Source organism: Populus nigra, chromosome 17, assembly GCF_951802175.1.
Source record: "Populus nigra chromosome 17, ddPopNigr1.1, whole genome shotgun sequence".
Taxonomy (NCBI): domain Eukaryota; kingdom Viridiplantae; phylum Streptophyta; class Magnoliopsida; order Malpighiales; family Salicaceae; genus Populus; species Populus nigra.
The window spans coordinates 8,900,894-8,920,784 of record NC_084868.1 but is presented as its reverse complement, the minus strand read 5'-3'; the positions used below and the strand labels follow the sequence as shown (position 1 = coordinate 8,920,784).

General features: G+C 30.1%; 1 protein-coding gene across 1 annotated transcript; it reads right to left on the bottom strand.

The window, feature by feature from the left end:
• Positions 1-4,366: 4,366 nt before the first annotated feature.
• Positions 4,367-6,196, bottom strand: LOC133677298 (probable aspartyl protease At4g16563). The gene has a single exon (XM_062099238.1). It carries the CDS (start codon positions 6,022-6,024, stop codon positions 4,639-4,641), a length of 1,386 nt encoding a protein of 461 aa, XP_061955222.1. The 5' UTR covers positions 6,025-6,196; the 3' UTR covers positions 4,367-4,638.
• Positions 6,197-19,891: the final 13,695 nt, after the last annotated feature.

Below are 19,891 nucleotides of genomic sequence, written 5' to 3'. Positions count from 1 at the left end.
AATTGATGTTCTTTTTATACCTTTTGTACTTTGATTTTATTGGGTTAGCCCTTAATAAAAAAAAATTTCTATTTCACCCCTATCATTTTTTAATCTATAAATAATCTATCAAATTACAAATATTTTTTTAATTTCACTCCTATGCTTTTTTTTAGTCTTTAAAATTTGATTCTTATTGTTTTAATTGTAATTTATTTTGTTTGGGATTATTTTAATTTTTCTTCAATCTTGCTCAGGTGTTTTTTTTTCAAATTTTATTCTTATTCTTATTTTATTTTTTTTGTAATTTTTTTATTAATATTTTTAATGATTTTAATTTTTAAAATTAAATTTGTTGACTAATTAAACTGCTTGATTGGACTTGGGTCCAGAATTTAATGAGATATAAAATTTTAAAATTAAATGAAAATTAAAAAGTTGATACGAGCAGAGCTAGTGAGGCCGCGAGTACTCTTGCAAAAACAAACTAGGATGAATTGCCTTTAATATAGGTGGCACCAATATAGTAGGCTTTCATTATTCAATTTAATGTGCTCTTAACTTCTTGTTTCTTATCTTACACCCATGTGAGCCTCTTCGCAGTAACAAATTTATTCATGATTCAACGCCCAACCGCAATTCCAAGATCAAATTGAAACTCCCATCTTTCTTTCTTTATTTTATCAGTACGGCAGGGGTGCGATAAATAAATCGCAGCTGTCTCAAAGTGCAGCTGTGTTGCGAAGAAATTACGAGAGAGAGGTATAGTTTAATTAATTAGTTTTTGAGTTTATTTTTATATGTTATTCATTTAAGTTTTATAAATTTTAGATTATTAAAGATTTATATAATTATTAATTTTAGAATTTATAGGATTAATTAAAATATGTATAAACTAATCCAAATATTTAAATTAAAACAAAATACAATAGATTACAAATATTCGAATGGTGCCGTTTGGCCCCATTTCTAACTGCTCTTTGGAAAAAGCACCCGTTTTTATGCTTTGACTAATCTATTTTTGGAGTGGTTTTGAAAGCTATGATCTATTTAGTTACAAAAAAAAGGGATTTTTTTCCCTTGAAAATTGACATAGATATGTAAGAGTTTTGGGAAAATAACATAGAATCAAAAAATATTTGGAAAATAAAACACAACAGTGTTTTATTATATTGATTGTTTTTTTTCTTTAAAAATCAACTCAAATTTTTATAAATATCTAAGGGTTAAAAGAAAAGATTCAAGATCTAATAGCTAAAGAGATAAGGTGATATGACAGGAAAAAAAAATAAAAAAAATAAAAAGAAAAAATGAATCACTAGAGATATACCGATGATCTATTTTTGATACGCTTGGTACTTTTAGAAAGATATTGATGAGATAATTTTAACTAAATTTTGAAAAACCACTAAACGAAAATGTAATTAACCTTAAATTAACCATTAACAAATTAGAATCACATTTGATGGTATTTAGGTATGAATAAAATTATTTCGTTATCTTTTTAACAATACTGGGTGTATAAAAAATAAAGCTCCGGTATGTATTCGATGATCCATTCTTTCTTGACCATTAGAATTTAAATTTTATTTCTTGGCCATTGGATCTTCATGAAAAATTAAATTAACTTTCATAGTTATTAATTAATTGTTCATTGGATCTTCATGAAAAATTAAATTAACTTTCATAGTTATTAATTAATTTGTTTCAGAAATAACTTTTGAAAAAATTGTTATTTTTAATTCAAATTTTGCTATTTTCTAAATACTTTTTTAATATATTATTTTCTCAATTTTTTTATTAAGTGGTGTTAGAATTACAAAATACAGCCAAAAGAGCCATGAAAACTATCACTTCGACAATTAAGTACATATTAACAATTACCAAATACATTTTTAACATGAGGACTGAACGGGATGTATTAATCAAAACATTAAAATATTTGAGAGAGAAAATACTAATTATATGGGCAGTGAATTATTTTAATTTTATTTTTTCTCAATTAATTTCTATTTTTATGGGTCAGTTTGCTTTTCTTTAAACAAATTTCAAACCCCCCCCCCCCCCCCCCCACATTTCATTGGTGTCTTTTTTTATATTGGTCCCTTTACTTTTTGTTTAATAATTGTAGTGCTATTTTATAAAATTAATACTTGATAAATTATAAAATGGTATTTGGATTGTAAACAAATGAGACAATATGGGATGAAAAAAATATTTTAAAAGAAGAGGGAAATGCAACATAGAAGAAGAACACAATCTACAGTGTTTTACAATAGTTATCTATGATGTTTTGTGTTTTCTTTAATATTTTAATCACTTGAGTTTTTTTTTTAATTTTATAGTTGAGATTGAATTTAAAATTTTATTTCGGTTGGCTTTATATATGACTTTTAAAATGTTAAAAATAAACTTTCACGTGTTTAGTTAATGCTTAATCTGACAAAATAAAAATTTAATTTTATTAATTCAAACCAATTAAAACTTTTAAGATCTAATTTAAGTTAAAACAAATATTCAACATTTTGTTTTCTTTATAAAAAGCAATACTTTTATCTCAGCTTTTTTATTTAATTTTTTCGTTATAATTAACATATTTATTATTATTTATTAACGATACATATATTTTTTTAGTTTGCAAGTAAAAAGATTTTTTATGGACCGTAAAAAAAAATATCAACATCACCGGTACCTATTTCTGCTTTATAGAAAAAAGATTTCCTCACGGAGAATCAAACGACGTCATATATGAGCTTTGTAGACGCTATACACCTTTTCTAGGCTTGTTAGAAGAGAAGAAGCTTCCCTGACTGAAAAGGTTAAAAAAGAAATGCGTCGTGGACAATTGACGCCTATAGATGATGCGCCGACCAATTATGCAAATTGACAATTTAACTGTAGCTCAGGCTGGAGTAGCTGCTGTCCCCTGGATGAATATTGTTAATGAAAATAAAATGCGTGGGAAAGCTACAGTATTTTCCCTGTATCTTTTAGAATAAAGCATTGGAGGATATACTTCAACTTACGATCTCAAAGTCCATATATATATATATATATAACAATACTCTAAAAGGCGTGGTAAATTATTATTATTTTTAATTATTTTTTTAAAAATTATTTTTATTGAATTTATTTTTTTAATATTGAATTGATTAGGAATTTATCATTAGTTTTCCTCACATATTTTTTTTAATTTTTTGTTTTTTTCCCAAAATTATTTTTTTTTGTTTTTTTGTATTTTTTTCAGAATTATTTTTGTCGATTTTATTTTTTTTAATATTGAGCTGGTTGAGAATTTAGCTTTGTAGTTTTTTTTTAAAACACTGTTGATTGCTATAGTGTTTTCCCATATGATTTTTTTTTCTAAAATTGTCTTTGTCAATTTTTTTTTCATATTATGCTAATTGATAATTTAGCTTTGTAGTTTTTTTCTTGAAAAAAAAACATTATGGATTGCTACAGTATTTCTCCATATGATTTTTTCTTGCTATAGTGTTTCCCTACATGTTTTTTTATCGATTTTTTCCCAAAATTATCTTTGTCGAATTTATTTTTTTCATACTGAGCTGGTTGGAAATTTAACTTTGTAGTTTTTTTCTTTAAAACACCGTTGATTGAGAATTACAACTGTAGTTTTTTTCATGATTTTTTTTGTTATATTTTTTTAAATTGTTTTTATCGATTTTATTGTTTTTAATATTGAGCTGGTTGAAAATTACAACTTTAAATTTTCTCATGAAACACTATAGATTGTTACAGTGTTTTCCTACATAGTTTTTTTTTCCTTTCATTTTTTTATGATTTTTTTTCAAAATTATCTTCATTGATTTTATTTTTTTAATATTGAGTTGGTTGAGAATTACAATTATATATTTCCTCACAAAACACTATAGATTGCTGCAGTATTTCCCTACATGATTTTCTTTTCTTTTCTTTTTTTATAATTTTTTTTCAAAATTATCTTTGTCTATTTTATTTTTTAATATTAAACTGGTTAAGAATTTAGCTTTATAATTTAATTTTTCTTAAAAATATTATGGATTGTAATTGTGTTTCTCCATATAATTTTTTTAAAAATTTATGATTTTTTTTATAAATTCTTGACAACATATAAACATGTTATAAGCTTACAGTGTATATATATATATATATATATATATATATATATATATATATATATATATATATATATATATATATATATATATATCAATGACAGTTGAAGAAAAGGACAAACAAATTTATTTGGGCATCATAAAAAAAAATCCACCTAAAGAAAAGAGGGCCTTGTTAGGCCGGAGAGTGGTACTCTTGTGCTTAGAGGATATAACGGCTACTACCATGACCATCCGAAAAAAAAATAAAAATAAAAATTCAAATACACAACTTTTCCAAAATAATTATATTACTTTGTCAACCTTTGTAACAATGATCGTACGAAAAACTAAATTCCACATTATCTTGTCAACCAACCGTTGCTTCCCGGCCAACAATTAAAGATTCCACCGAACCTCAATCACAGCAACCACCTGTGCTTCCACCGCAGCAACCACCATCTCTACCATCCATTGAGTGATAACCTCTAGCAAAGATGACAAGTCAGTGCTAATTATTATTCTAGTTGATACAATATATCATTATATGACCAAAATAACCAATTCATGCACAACTCTGTTGCTTGAACCCAAATTTCTCATTCTCCAAATCGAACTCCACATAAAAATTCCTCTGCTGATAATTCCCCAAAATAATGGCCGGTCCACCTCCAAGTCCCGGACCAGCTACATTATCACTCACGATTGTCAAGCATATAACTCCCGAATCAACAAACGAAAAATAATTTGACAAAGGTAATGCCATCTTAGCACCACCCTTGAACTGAAAAACCAAATCCGGGACAGAAAGTGATTTCTCACCAGAAATATTGTAACAAGGCCTTAAACCGGTCAGATTTTGAATCTCAGTGGCTACTGTATAATGGGCCATTTGCTTCTCAAATTCTTTAGCCACCAACTCATAAACTGGGTTCTCCATGAATGTGAATGTTGTTCCTGAGTCCACAATAGTCCCTCCATTTCCATCTGTTCCTGGCACCAAAAACTTGTACGGCACCTTAACATGAGTGTCCCCTATTACAATGTTACGCAGCAATACATAGTAATAATCTCGAAATGCAGTGGTTGGATTCTTCAGAAAGGGTGTGTGGCTAAGCCCTGCGGTCTTGGTAACACCCGAACCCGACCCGGTATCCAAAACAAGGTCACTGCTTGTTGGAGTGTCATCAAAAGCGTGAGATACTAAACAGTAAGAGAATTTCTTGAGACCCAATTGTGAAGGGAGTGATTCTGGGCTCCGACCGAAACCGGCAATCCCTTCGGGTTGTTTGATGGAGAAAATGGAGCACCCGACAAGAAAATCGGGTATGGTTTTCTTGTTTGGGAAATCGAGAGTTTCAGATAGTAGAAGTCCAGCTGTGGAGCCTGAACCATATTGTATTACATAAGGTGGGCAAGTTTGAGTGCAGTTTTGGGCAGTGGAGTCACATTCTTGGCATTTGGACTGAATCTCGGGGCCAAAAATCATAGAGCACCTGGGATTCTTACAACCAATACGCTTTGAAGAGGATGATAGTTTTGGTAAAAATGTTGGGATTCCTTTTTCTTTAATGTTTGGAAAGTTACATTCTGAGCAAAGATAGCGAGAGGTACAAGGAAACCAAACAAGACTAGAACCAGTGTCCATGACAAATTTGGTTGTCTGCGGAGGAGTACCAAAGTTGAGAGATATTGAGTAGCCACCATAGCTACGTGGTAAAAGAGGGGTCTTGATGAGAGAAAAATTGGTTTTTGGCGACTTGATGTGGTGGGCTCTTGAGAGAGATAGAGAAGCGAGGTGATTGAGTGAACCCCATGGCTCTTTTGAGGACACAATCAGTTTGGTGAAGCTGGGAGCTGATAGAGGGATGGTAATGGTTGTTGGTGTTGATTTTGATGAAGTGATTAAGATAAGAAAAGAGAGGAGAAAGAGAAGCAGAGAAGAAGCCATGAAAGTATTGTTTTCTTTTTCTTCTTCTACTTCTTCTTCCTGGTTATGATTAGTGGGGGAATTTGTAAAGATAAGAAAGTAGAAAGTTTTTGTTCTATGCTTAGAGTGATTGTTTGTTTATAGGGGAAGAAACCAAGAAGGGGAGTAACGGTAGACAAGACGAATCAAGTTCGATTTTGGTGATAGAATTGGCTTCTATCATGTCCAGAAATAACGAAGAATGCCATTGTGAAATTGCGTGCCTTCTCTCTCGAGTCTTGACTCGTGCCCCAATAGTAAACACTCATCTTAGTTACTTTTACTCAAGTTTACGAGTAGATTTGTAAGATTATTTGTAATTGAGTAAATTATAAATTAATCTTTTTTATATAAAATAGTCCATCTAATTTTAAAAATTAATTAATTATAACCATTAAACACTTAATTAATTAATCAAAATTTACGTCTTAGGATACTTTAAAAAAAGTGGGAGTAGGAAGACAAATGAAAGAAAAGCAAAAAAAAAAGAAAAAAGAAGAGAATAAAGGGACAAAAAAAAAAAGAAAAGGAAAGAAGAAGCAAAGGTTAAAATTGAGGAGATAGAGAGAAATGATGATTGTTTTGCTAAAGAAGGCAAATGACGAAGAAGGAGAGTCAATAGAAAAGGAAAGAAAACATGAAAAGCTAGAGTTACATGGAGGGGAAGGGAGCCATTGTACACTTAAGATTTTCAAACGATTCATTAACTCTTTTTTTGCTTTAAACCACAGGGACTAACTTGTAATTTATTTGTAATTAATAACATTTCTTACATCATGGTTTGGACTTTGGAGGATGATTTCTACCTACAAACCCTGAAGTTTAGGTTTTATTACACGGGGCGAGTCAAACATCTACACGACAATTTAACTCATTTGTCATGCACAGAAATAAAAGAAATTGAGTGGAGAAATAATGCTTTGTTTTTTTAAGACATTTTTTTTTTAAAATATTATTATGTGTTTGATAACACATTGTAAGTGTTTTATAAAAATATATTTAAATTAAAATACATCAAATCAATTTAATGCATTTTCCGATTCAAAATGTATTTTAAAAATACAATCCAAATACATCTCATTTGCAGACTTAGCACCGTCCAAAAAACACGGGGAGGCGGTGGGACGAAATTTTCACTTGAGATCGAAAGCAATACTCGAGTGAGCACCGAATTGACTATGGCTGCAAAGGCGTTTTTAGCCGTTTAAAAAGCAATTGGTGTTTTAGTCTTGGTCTCCCTCCCTCGATATGTAAAACGGGACGAAATTAACGAACAACTTCTACATCACCCACCAGACCAAGCCCTAGTCTTCCACGTGAAACCATCCTTGATTAATTCTCCCAATCATGTCGCATTGCGCGTCATAAGATAATGTTTGTTTTTATAGTTTTAAAATATTTTTTATTTTAAATTAATATTTTTTTAGTATTTTCATATCATTTTTATGCGTGATATTAAAAATAATTTTTTTAAAATAAAAAATATTATTTTTATATACTTTTAAATAAAAAAATACTTTAAAAAATAATAACAATCATATTTCCAAACACTCTTATGCCACATGAAAACTCGAGATTTCTTGGTAATTTCAGGTTTCAACTTGCGAGAGGAGAGAAGGGATAGAGAATTCATCGCGAGAAGAGTCTAAAGAAAATTAAAATTAAATTACGACATCAATTCTATTATAAAGTCCCACACCCATATATTTCTGGGTGATTTCCCCTGAAAGATATGGGCAGGGTTCAGCTCCAAGGCTGCTACACTACGCGTAACATGGACATGTGCATATATGAATATTAAAAAAGAAGAAGAAGCTAAAATAGTTTGGTTTTTAACGTGCATCCAGGCTGTTCACCGAAAAACAAAAGCATTATGAATTGCTATGTCCAACTCATAGTGTTTATAGTCGGTGGTACTTCGATAATTTGATTCAAATTGTTTTTATTTTTTTTTATTTTGAAATATATTAAAAAAATATATATATATTTTATTTTCAATATTAATACATTAAAATTATTAATTTAATATTTTTTCAAGATAATATTTTTAAAACATAGTTAGAAACACAATATCACACAAACACTTAGTAAAACACTTAGCTATTTATGCAATCTATAGAACAGTTTTTACTTTTCATCAGACACAAAAATATACACTTTGTTTTCTATATTTATTTATTTTTACATTTTTATTTGATTACTATCGTTCCTTATATTTATATTTTGATCATAAACTTCATTTTACTCAGGTTTTAGCTTTTGAAAGGTTACAGAGAAAAGAGAAGAATGAAAACTTTTGTTTTACTACATTCCAACCACTAAAATGCCAACCTTTGAACCAATCAGTCTATTTTGAAAAGGAAAGTTCGATGGAGATGGTTTGATTTTTTTTTTATCATGCTAATAAAAGTAGATTGAAATTTAGAAAGTTTGTTTTGATTGTCATAATCCAATTTTTAACCTATTTATTTTAATTATTATTATTATTTTATTTGAAAAATGATAAAAAGATGATGAAAAACAAGTAAAAATAAAATAAATAAAGAATGAATTATAATTTGGGTTAAAGGCAACATGATTGGAAGTTTAAAGATTTAATTAAACTCTTGACTAGTTTAATTAATCAAATCAAGAGCTTAATTGGAGAATTGATAAGTTTTGAGACTTAATTAAGCTTGGAATTAATTTAATTAATCCAATTAAGGGTTTAATTGGAGAATTGATAAGTTTTGAGACTTAATTAAGTTTGGAATTAATTTAGTTTGAAAAATTATCAAAGTATAGGGCTGATTTTGGTTAAATTTGCAAGAAATTACAATTCAAGGACCAATGTGTAAATGTAGCTGAGATGCAGGGGTTCAATTACATTTAACCAAGGACTTCACTGTAAATATTCAACAACTTCAAGGACCCAATAAAATATAGCAGTTGAATGGAAAACGAAGCCGTTTCTTGGACAAAATTGTTCACCGTCTTCTTCCTCCGTTCCATCCGTTTGCAGCCAACACTTAAGTTTCATCATTGAAGGCGCTTAAAGGGTTGGTTACAGGGCACTTAGGAGGCCGGCCGTTACCACCGATTTTGGCCTTATCAAAGGAGAGGACGAGCAACCTCAGGAGAGGAAGTGAAACAGCAGGAGAGAGAGAAGAAAATGAAACAGAAACAGGGGAAAAAAAACCAGAGAAAAAGCCAGCGCACCCCAGCTTCGCCTTCGTCTTCAGAGCACAAATTCACAGACGAGGGGAAAGAAAGAGAGGAAAGACTGAGGGGGAGAACACGAAAGAAGAAAATAGAGAGCACGAATGAAAACAGAGAGGGGACTAAAAACAGAGAAACAGGGAGAGAGCAAAAAGACAGCATTCTCGCTTTGCCTTTGCTCTCAAAACGCAAGTGAAGTGCAGAGAAACTACAAGCGTTGGTCAGCCTAATTATTCGTCTCCAGCTACACACTCCAAACCATCAGGGGGAAACCAGAAAAGAAACGAAGAAAAACGCAGAAATACAGAACAAAACAAGTATACACTGAGAGCAGGGAAAGAACACTAGAAGCAGAAGCACAGAACAGAGGGACACAAGAGGCCACGAACCAAGAAACAAACCTAGAGAACAGGAGGTGAGATACAAAGAACAAAAAAAAAAAACCAGAAGAAGGAGTAGAGGAGAGGAGGAGGTAGTGTCGGCCAGCCAGAGCTTTGCCATCGTCTCCATCGCCTTCAGCAGACCAGGTAAGCGACCTCTTCTTCTCGCATTGTTTCGGTTAATTAGCATTTACACTGTGCAAGTGAATTTTAATTCATTTGCACAGTGTAGCAACACGCGTGCGTTAGCGCACTCGTGTTGTTTAGCCCAGCCAGTTGCTTGGGCTGGTAACTGAGCCGGGTTGGCTAGGTCCAGCCCAACCCAGCCCAGCCTATATGTGCTGAATTGGACCCAGCCTAAAAAATAGAAAATAAAAAATAAAAAGTAAAAAAATAAAAAATATGTGCATGTGTAAAAATAAATTTATTTTATTTATTTATTTATTGACGTTAGAGTCAGGAACAAAAATATTGATCTAAATTTATTTTATATCTACGTAATATTTATCAATGCCAAAGTTGGAAGTATCCGTAGTTGAATATTCACTGGCGTCAGAATCAGGAATATTATAAACAAATTATCATAGCATAAACAAATAAACGTTTAGCAATTTAAGACAAAACCAGTACTGCAGTCTGCCTCAGACAGAACGTTTAAGAGGTGATAATATCTTTCTTTATACGTAACCAGTCCCGAGCCATAGAATCTCTGTTGACCAGTTAGGGTATCTAGTGACCATAATACTAGGTGGCGACTCCTTAAAACAAGACTATTTTCCCCTAAAATAACAAGATGTCATATATCTGTTCTTTTTCCATACCATCTCCCATTAAAGAACAAGATGCCAGAAATCTGTTCTTTCTAATGATTTAATTTTAAAGCTGCTGCGATGTCCAGGTGTGACATTGATTTAGTTTGATTTTGAGTTTTTAGACTAATTAAAATGTATTATAAGATTAAAATTGGGGTTATTAAGATTTATAAGATGTTTTTAGGTGAAAAAGGATTGAGATTTGAGTTTTGAATCTAAGAACTTGCACTTTGATTTTTCAAGAAGTTTGTTTTGATTTGATTTGATTTTAAGTTTCACCTGATTAGAGTGTGTTATATTGTTGAAAATATGTTTCTTAAAGTTCATAAGATCTTTTTTTTTTTATGTAAACAGGTTGAAATTTAGGATTTGATGTTCAAAAACTCAAACCTTGATTTTCCGATTACCAAAGATGATTGAAATTTGTTGCCATGGACGACAAGTTGTCTTTTTTTTTTAACCAAATAAAAAAATCAGGTGCACCTTTAATTTTTTAATATTCTAAAATATAATTCCTTTTAGATAAAACAATTACAATAATATTTTAAAAATCATTTGATGAAAAAATTATTTTCAAGTAGGACTAATGGTTATTTAATGGTAGTGTTAGCAATTACTTTATGAATAATTAAATATAAACCTAATGTGCATAATTTTCTTTAAAACTTTCTCATGAATATTTAATGCGAATAAAATATCTATTTTTATAAAGGTTCTATATAATTTTAACAAATTAATTATTATTTTTTTACATCCAGTCATATAAAAATTATCAAGGCATAATATTTTTGTTTGTTTATTGGAAATTCCTTCAAATCATGAAAAGTTTTATTAGAAAAAGAAAAATTATATTTAGCATCTCGTAGTTAGGTCTGAATTACGATTACCTACTATAGTTTAAAAAATTACATTTTATATCTTAGATCAACGAAAAATTTCAAAAATGATAAAACCTATAACTAATCCTGTATGAACTTTTTAATTGAATTAATCCTATACTTGTTTTATTGTTGATAATCGAGTTCTACTAATTTAATCATCAATCTCTCTCTAGCATCAATAAATTATTTTAACAAGCAAACTTCCTATAACATTGTGAAAATTCTGAACTTGTCAAAATTCCTTAAAAAATGATAAAACCTCTAAAGATTACACAAGTTCATAAATATCTCTATCTTATAGATTCCTTATAAGTATTTCAAACAAAGGTTAAAACAATTATTACTTTTCAGTCTCAAATTAAATCTCAAATTATGTAAATGATGATCAAACATGCACATGCATTACTTTTAGAATGAAATACTCAACAAATAATGAATTAATTCAATCAAAGAAATATTCACATAATCATAGTTAGGTTACATAAAAAAACTAGAATAAATAAATTATTCCATATTCAAATTAAAAGAAATCATATATGATACGATAAACTTCACTTTAGAGTTGAAAAAATTAACGTCTTGAAGGGTGCAACATCCTTACTCTGATACAACATAATGCAATTCTTTACCAGAAAGATGAAGGGGTGCAACATTCTTTTTAACTCTGTCAACAAAGAAATCCTTTATGTTATTTCTGTACCTGTGATTTGTTGGCAAGAAATGACGGTGATAGTAAAAAAAAAAGCTTTACCTCTGTTTGTTAGCGTGAATGCCTTGTTGTTTTCCATGCAGTATGGACATGCTGGTTTTCCATGTGTGCTCCAACCAGAAACCATTCCATAATCTGGAAAATCATTGATATTCCACATCAAAGTCGTCCTCATAAAAAAAATCTATTTCCTCGATATATCATAAGTCAAAGCTTCGGAGGACCACAACTTGTCAACTCATCAATCAACGGTCGAAGACAAACATTTATATTCCGACCGGGACTGCTCAGACCGGGTATGACAGTAGATAAAAAAATGAACTCCGGCCTTATACACATCATCGGTGGCAAGTTATAAATCCTGAGTCTAACCGACCAACAAAAATAAAAAGCAACAAATGACCCGAATAGGTTGAATCCATATGTACAGAACCCAACACGCATGTTCCTTGCTTCAGCTGAAAAGGAAGAATACACACTACTAAAGTGTTTACATGCTTCACAGTCAAAATAATGAACCATCACTCCATCAACTGCATCATATGATTGGTGTCATGTCATGTGCTCACCAATCCTTGATGACATGAATAACCTCTATGGTCTAGGTGTGATTGGAAATCATTTAAATTTTATATGCCACGAGAGTCTTTCCCTTGTCAATTCTGGGTTTGTAACGGGAATGCCCACATGTCATGCACTCTGTCAGCCATGAACGATCATCCATGACTTCTATCGAACCTCTATAAAATTATAATGACAACATGTATTAATTAACTATGTTAGGTAAATAAATTTGCAAAAATATTGGTTTATCTCGAGATTATCCAATAAACTAATTAAAACTTCTCATAAATATTCATTATCAATTATCAATGTCCATACAAATTTATACATATAAATTTATGGAAATTACAACTCCGCAATAGCATTGATAAAAATTAAAATGGATCCGTTAAACAAGTTATTAATTATTTTATCACAACACATCTAATTTGGTAATTCAACAAAGTTTCAACAATTTACAAACAAATACAATTTTACAAAATCCAAAACGAACCATAACAAGTACAAAATTATACATTCATATTACAAGTTTGTTTGAGAAATAACAATAAAACATGTACATACATTAACAAAATACATATACTAAAAAAAAAACCAATAAAATTGACATTTAAATTTTAAAATTAAAAAAGATAAATTTAATTACAAAAAATGATAAAATCTACAATAAATCAAAACAGGGATGCTGTGACCATAAAAGTTAAAGAAATATGACTTGTGTTGAGAAGAAGAGGATATTTTTAGGGGGGGTGGTTGTTTGCAGTTTGGGAGGGGAGAGTTGGGATGGGAAAGAAGAAGAAGAAATAAGGAAGGAGAGGGTCGACCTAGTGGTGATATATTAAATCTTACCGATAGAATCACCAACGGACTACTTCTGTCAGTGATTCCATTGGTAATTCTGATGGTAAATTGATCATGTCACTGTATGAAGATCTCGGTTTGAATCTTTTGGTCATTCTGTCAGTAAAATCACCGGTAAAAACTTCCACGTCATTAAGTTGCTTTTTTTTAAAAAAAAAATTCTATATATTCCGTCAGTAATTCAGTCGCTATATACCAACAACATTAGTCCATCGGTATATAATGACGACATTAAAGACGGAATAGTTTCTATCGATAATGATCACCACAATTTACCGATGAAATAATTCCATCGGTAAATCCTTTGATTTTAGGTGAATTTCTTGTAGTGAGTTAACTTGAATTTTTTTTAAAAGAGCTTTATAATTCTTTTTTTATTGAGTTATTCCAATCTGACTCACCCTGGTTTGACAAGAGTTTGGCAGGATATCCTAAGTTGGCTTGCCCTGATTACTAGGGTTATAGCTTTGTCAAGCTAACTCGGGTTAACCAGAAGCAGTTTTTAATGTTATTTTTTTATCCTATTTTGTTCTTCCGTATTTAATAGGTTATGAATGAAGATATATCATTTATCAATTTTTGAAAAAAAAAAACTATTTTTCCAGAAGTTATCTTAATCATTTTTCTTTTTAAATTTAGTCCATTTATTATTTTTTTATTTAATTAAATTAAAGCCAGTTTATTTGAATATAACATAAGTATGGTTGTAAGAACTAAATATTATTTTTTATATAAAAGAAATTATTATGGCCTGAATACGAGCGCAGGACCAAGTCTATTGACTTTGCTAAAAGAATAATCAAGTTAAATTGTACGGATCTATATCTTTTTTGGTAGAAGAAATTAGAATATTATGTTATGGATATTTAGAATATAATCTCTCATATACTCACGTGAAAACAGTGGAGTCATTCTCAATTCCTACCATCTCGTGACTCCATCGCAACACTCCACAGATCATTTGAGATGGTTCCTTCCGGTTTTGGACAAGTTGCCTCAAACATTTTGTCAATTAGACGTTAACATTTTGCATCTCCACTTTCCGTTTATTACAATTCTGCCTGTATTTTGTATGTGTATTTTCATTTAATCATCAGCATGTATTTTAAGCTCGTTAACACCCTGCATTTTATGAGTTTCCTAGTCCACATTATGATGGGGAATATATTAGAGAATAATATAAATCATATCTAGGAGTCTCACCTAATAGCTTAAATTTTTATGTTGAATTGATTATTTGATATGGTATCATAGCCTTAATGACCAAACGGTCATGAATTCGAATCTCACCATCCCTATTTATTTAATAAAAATTAAGTATAAGATAATGTCTGTACAAGTTTTAAGCTCAAAAAACTTTCGCTTGAGGGGATGTGTTACAGAATGATATAAATCATATTTTGAAATCTCACCTAATAATTTAAACTTTTAAGTTGAGATAGTTCTTTAACAAATACACGAAGAAACTAGATACACAAAGTAATTGCAAACCACCCAGAAGGTGGAGGAGATATCAAGCTTGTAAAGTAGACATCGAAAGGATATCTCAAATTATCACCATCTTTAATTGAGAAATTAATTAAGCATATCCAATCATATATCATTGTACTTTTATTTGAGTTTATTATTTACATTTTATAGTTGGATAATTTTATTCAATGAACTAAAAGTCCAATGGTTGGCTATTTTAGAATTTATTATTTATATATAATTATATTTTCTCCTCCATGTTTCTCCCTTTTCCTAAGCTTTTTTTTTTCCTCGTCTTCTAGTTCTTTCCTTCTTTTCATTCTCTTAATTCGTTTAAGATCCTTTTCAACTCTAGATTTTTTGGAGACCCCTCATCAATTGTGATAAAAAAAATTTAAAAATATTTTGGCCTTCAGTTTACCACCAAAACAACCCACACAAACACGAATCTACCTCAACAACAACCAGCCACATCAATATATCACCATTGTCCTCTTCTAAATCCCTGCAGATCAGTCGACACAACCATATATATAGTTTTCCAGGGACAAAAGCAACACATCAGATCCCCTGCCGGTCCATCTGTCCTGATCAGTCAACCACGCTGCAGCCACCACATATATATACATTGAAAACCTAACGGAAGGACCATTCCATGTCCAGCACCTTTCATCCAACACTCAGATTTTGGCTGAGAGAGGTGTGAACAAGGAGTTTCACGAGAGTCTTCCGAATTAAATTTTTTTCATATTTACTCTTCTATTAGCGTTTATTTTATTTGTTTAAGTTGTATTTTGTTACTATATATTATTCCGATTAAAAGAGAGACTGAGAAAAAGTTTTGAAAAAAAGAAGAAAAAAATAATGAGTCGATACAACACCAGATCATCAATACTATCTACATGAGCAACAACTGATGTTATATAAGTTGTTTATTTTCATCGTCAAGTAATATGGTTATTAAGTCATTCTAACATTTTGACTCATTGCATTTTACTTCTTTGGTGTGTCACTTTTTACTCAAATTATCATTAATAATATTTTTTGGGCCTAAAAAACACTTATTGCATTGCACTTTTATACCTTTGCTCATCTTATATTTTTTTTCCATTCAGATTTAGTCAATAGCACTTTCTATTAATTATGGAGCATATAGAAAATAGTAGAACGTTATGACTTTTATTTGATTAATTGTTTGCACTTAAAAGTCTAACATGCTTACAGTTTTTCTAATGCATTCTAGTCTTGTTTAATCTAATAAAAATTCAGAATTAGTTTTATCATTGCATTTTACTTCACTTGAATTCAAGTGATCTCATTGCATCTTTACACTAGTGCTCTATGTATTTGTGATTAATTATGATACAATTCAACTCAAGCCTGAATTTAATCTTAACATGTATGCTGACTAGTTTTGCGAGATCAAGCATATCTCTCAAAACATACATTGAAACAAGCTGATATTTTACATGGAGATATTAGACACTTGAAAATATATTTTGGTTAATTTTTTGTTCAAATATATTTCGAAAACATATTATTTTAAAGGGTCGCAGTTACTAAACAAATATTGTCAAACCTGCCAGACTAGACCTTTGCGTATTGTTTGAGACATATTCGGAGCTACAAGTGAAATATTCTTCTACTATTCAAATTGGGATGAAAACTAGACATCTTAATCTTTCCAACCATACATGGTATGCCCATTAATGTATCCAGATGAGAGAGAACGACGTGTTTGAAGTTAAGACTGAAAATCTGCAAAACATATGCAAAAAATAGAGATTCAGGATACATAGAGGAATGTTAGCATGAAAACTTTAATTTTATTATCCTATTTTATGTATTTATTTAATTTTGAATAATTATTTTTAATTTAGGTTTGTTCTGGCCTATTAGACATTGTTTAGAAGTTTATTTTATTATTGTACTTATGTTAGTTGATTGCTAGTTTAGACCTATTAGCTTGTAATTCAAAATGGGTCCATTAAGATTAGTTAGAGAAAACTATATTATGTTGTTTTAGCTACAAATCTTAGCAAAAAATTAGAGAATAAACATGATTTTTTATTTTGTTTGTTTATGGCAAAATAACCTTTTCTTTGTAGGGACAAAGATCATACACTAACTTATCAAAGATTAATTGGCTTTGTGACATCGTTCACATACTTAGGATTCTTAGATACAAGGTTATCTCTGGGTCCAAGTCTTTTTCCAATACCTTTAGTTCTAAGGTACAGGGTTACCTCTTGGTCAAGGTTCTATCAAACCTAATTTTCAGCTTTCTAGGTTGTTATCTACTTTGTTGAGGGTTGCTTGACCACATGATCAAGAGGTTCATATCAAAACATCTAGTATTCAACCTTAAGTTTACATGCATATACCATATATTTGACCTTGAATAATAACTTTATAACCAATCATTGACATAACATTATAGAGTTTATGACAATTATATTGGGTATAATTATATATGCCTTTACATATCCTAAAAGGATCAAAGAATAGAGAAGGATTGTTATCTCCTACACATACATTAAATATAAAGGTAAAGGTTGCATGATCATCATATATAGTAGTAGTAGTAGTAGTAGTAGTAGTAGTTATACCAATGCAATATCTAATTTGATTAGTTGAGGGCTTTATTAAAGAGAAAAATTAAAATTTAGGGCCAAATTGCATAAATTGGAAGGCTAGTGGCGAAAATGAAAGTAGGAAAATTTTGGAAGGCCTTAATTGGTTCAATCGGGGCTAAAACAAATACTCTCCTATGCCAGTTGTATTGCTGAAGATCAAAGGTTGTCATTCTATGAAGTTAGATACCTTTAAAGCCTTCTAATCATTTCCTATAAATACCCCCAAAACCCAAACATGAAAAAAAAGCTTTTGAAGGGGAATAACAAGAAAAATCAAGAGGCTTATAAGAACTTTCATAGGTTTTTTTAGGTGGAGAAAGGATTGAAAATAAGATCTTTTAGGTCTAAAGGGGTTAGATATTGATTTTTTCAATCACTAAGGTAGCTGGAATAAAATCAATGGATGATGTGTCATCTTTAATTATAGATAATATTTCATCTTCTCTCTTTTAAAAAATATAATAATGGGAGAATAACGTGTAGTCCGCTTCATTTTTAGAAAAAAAAAAGGTTGGCTAGGTGGGCAAACCTAACTTTCATTTAAATTGGCCAAGCATGCTCACATACCCAAGCCTAGCGTTTGGCATCTTTTTTTCCTTTATTTTATTTTAATTCAATTGTAATTATAATTCAAAATAAGATTAATTAAAAATTAATTTGGGATATTATTTTATTAAATGTCATTCAATTTTGACTTTGTTTTCAAATAAGATTGTAACATTTCTTATAACATTAGCTAGAGTTTATATATATATATATATATATATATATATATATATATATATATATACCTTTTCATAATGCTTTTTTTTTATTTTCTTGTGCATCTCTATTTTTATTATTATATAATTAAATTATTATCTCAATATTAAAAAAAATAAAATAACCAGTCTTGAATTTTTTAAGTCAAATTATGTTTTGATTAGGTGAAGTTTGAACTTGCTATGGGTCACATCGGGCCAGCTCTCTTCTTGTTTAATTTGAAATCCAAGCCAAGCCAAGTTTAGTAATACTGTCAGAAAGTATTCCATGACAATGCGTAAGCAGTATATTATTATTATATTTTTTAAGGTGTTTGTGTGCAAATGATCATAATATTATTTTTTATAATAAAAAATTATTAAGAGTTTTAATTAGAGAGATACTTATCTTATCCTTAATTTAAATCATTTTATTTTTATTGCTTTTAATTTTTATTAAATAAATAACATAGAACAAAACAATTGTATTTCTTTATAAAAAAACAATTAATAAGAGAATGAGATATAATTATACTAACAAATCATTTTATTTCAATAGAATTTAAATTGTTACTCTTATTATAAACAAAAAAAATAATCATTCTATGACTAAATTAAAAATGTTAAAGGGCTCTCGAGGTCGGGTATTTTAATCTATATATTTCTCTTAACTCTTGTTTTTTTAGTTAATGTTAATAAAAAAAATTAATATTTATTTTCATATGTAATTCTTAATTTATTTTATTAATTATATGTATCAAATTTTAATTTAACAATTAAAAAAATTAATACTAGAAAACATGTTGATAAATACTTGCACAATTTTATTTTTTTCCATTAAAAATTAAAAAAAAACTTGTGATTCACATCAAAATTAAGATCCACAGCAAGCATAAATAAAGGTAAAAACAAATATATTCTACATTTCACTCCGTCTTATCTTGCCTCTTGCCTCTTGCCACTTGCCACCGCTGTTCCGTCTCCCAGATTGCAAATTCATTGCCATCCTTAAGTGGAAGCTAATGGGATTGGGCTGCTTGTGAAACTACTACAGATACTGCAACTTTGGGCTGACTGAACGTCCGAAAACCATTCTGGGTTCAACCCTAGAAGAATGTTTGAGATCGTTGTGGAAGGGGCTCGCACCCCATAAGCCATATCATGTAGTCCTCTTTTGCTAGAGAACTGAAAGTCTAAGTTCCAAACCCAATGATGGACTCTCAGAGTTTCTTTTGAGGCCATTTGTTAACAGTCTTCGATTAGTTTTGGACTGCAAATATAATAGTTGCCAAGGCCCATCTGTTTGTCTTGGGTAATTTAGCACAAGGCAGAAAATATCGATAGCAACTGAGCCTCGACCTTCTTGCGCACCATCGCCAGCCTCTTCCAGAATATTAAGATGCTCCTCCGACCAGGCTAGTAGATGTACTGTCTTCTTCAATAGAAAGTGGAGAGCGATTCAGCCAGTTGAACAATTCAGAGAGAATCACATCGAGATTCGTTAGAGATTTGAGATGCAAGAAGTTCACCAAAAACCCATTCGATTAATTTACTAGCAAAATCCAATTGAGAAGTCCGCATTGAATTGAATACGTTGA

Bases quoted from the DNA above. Each gene is read 5' to 3' on its own strand.
- LOC133677298 (XM_062099238.1), bottom strand. From the start codon at position 6,024: ATGGCTTCTTCTCTGCTTCTCTTTCTCCTCTCTTTTCTTATCTTAATC.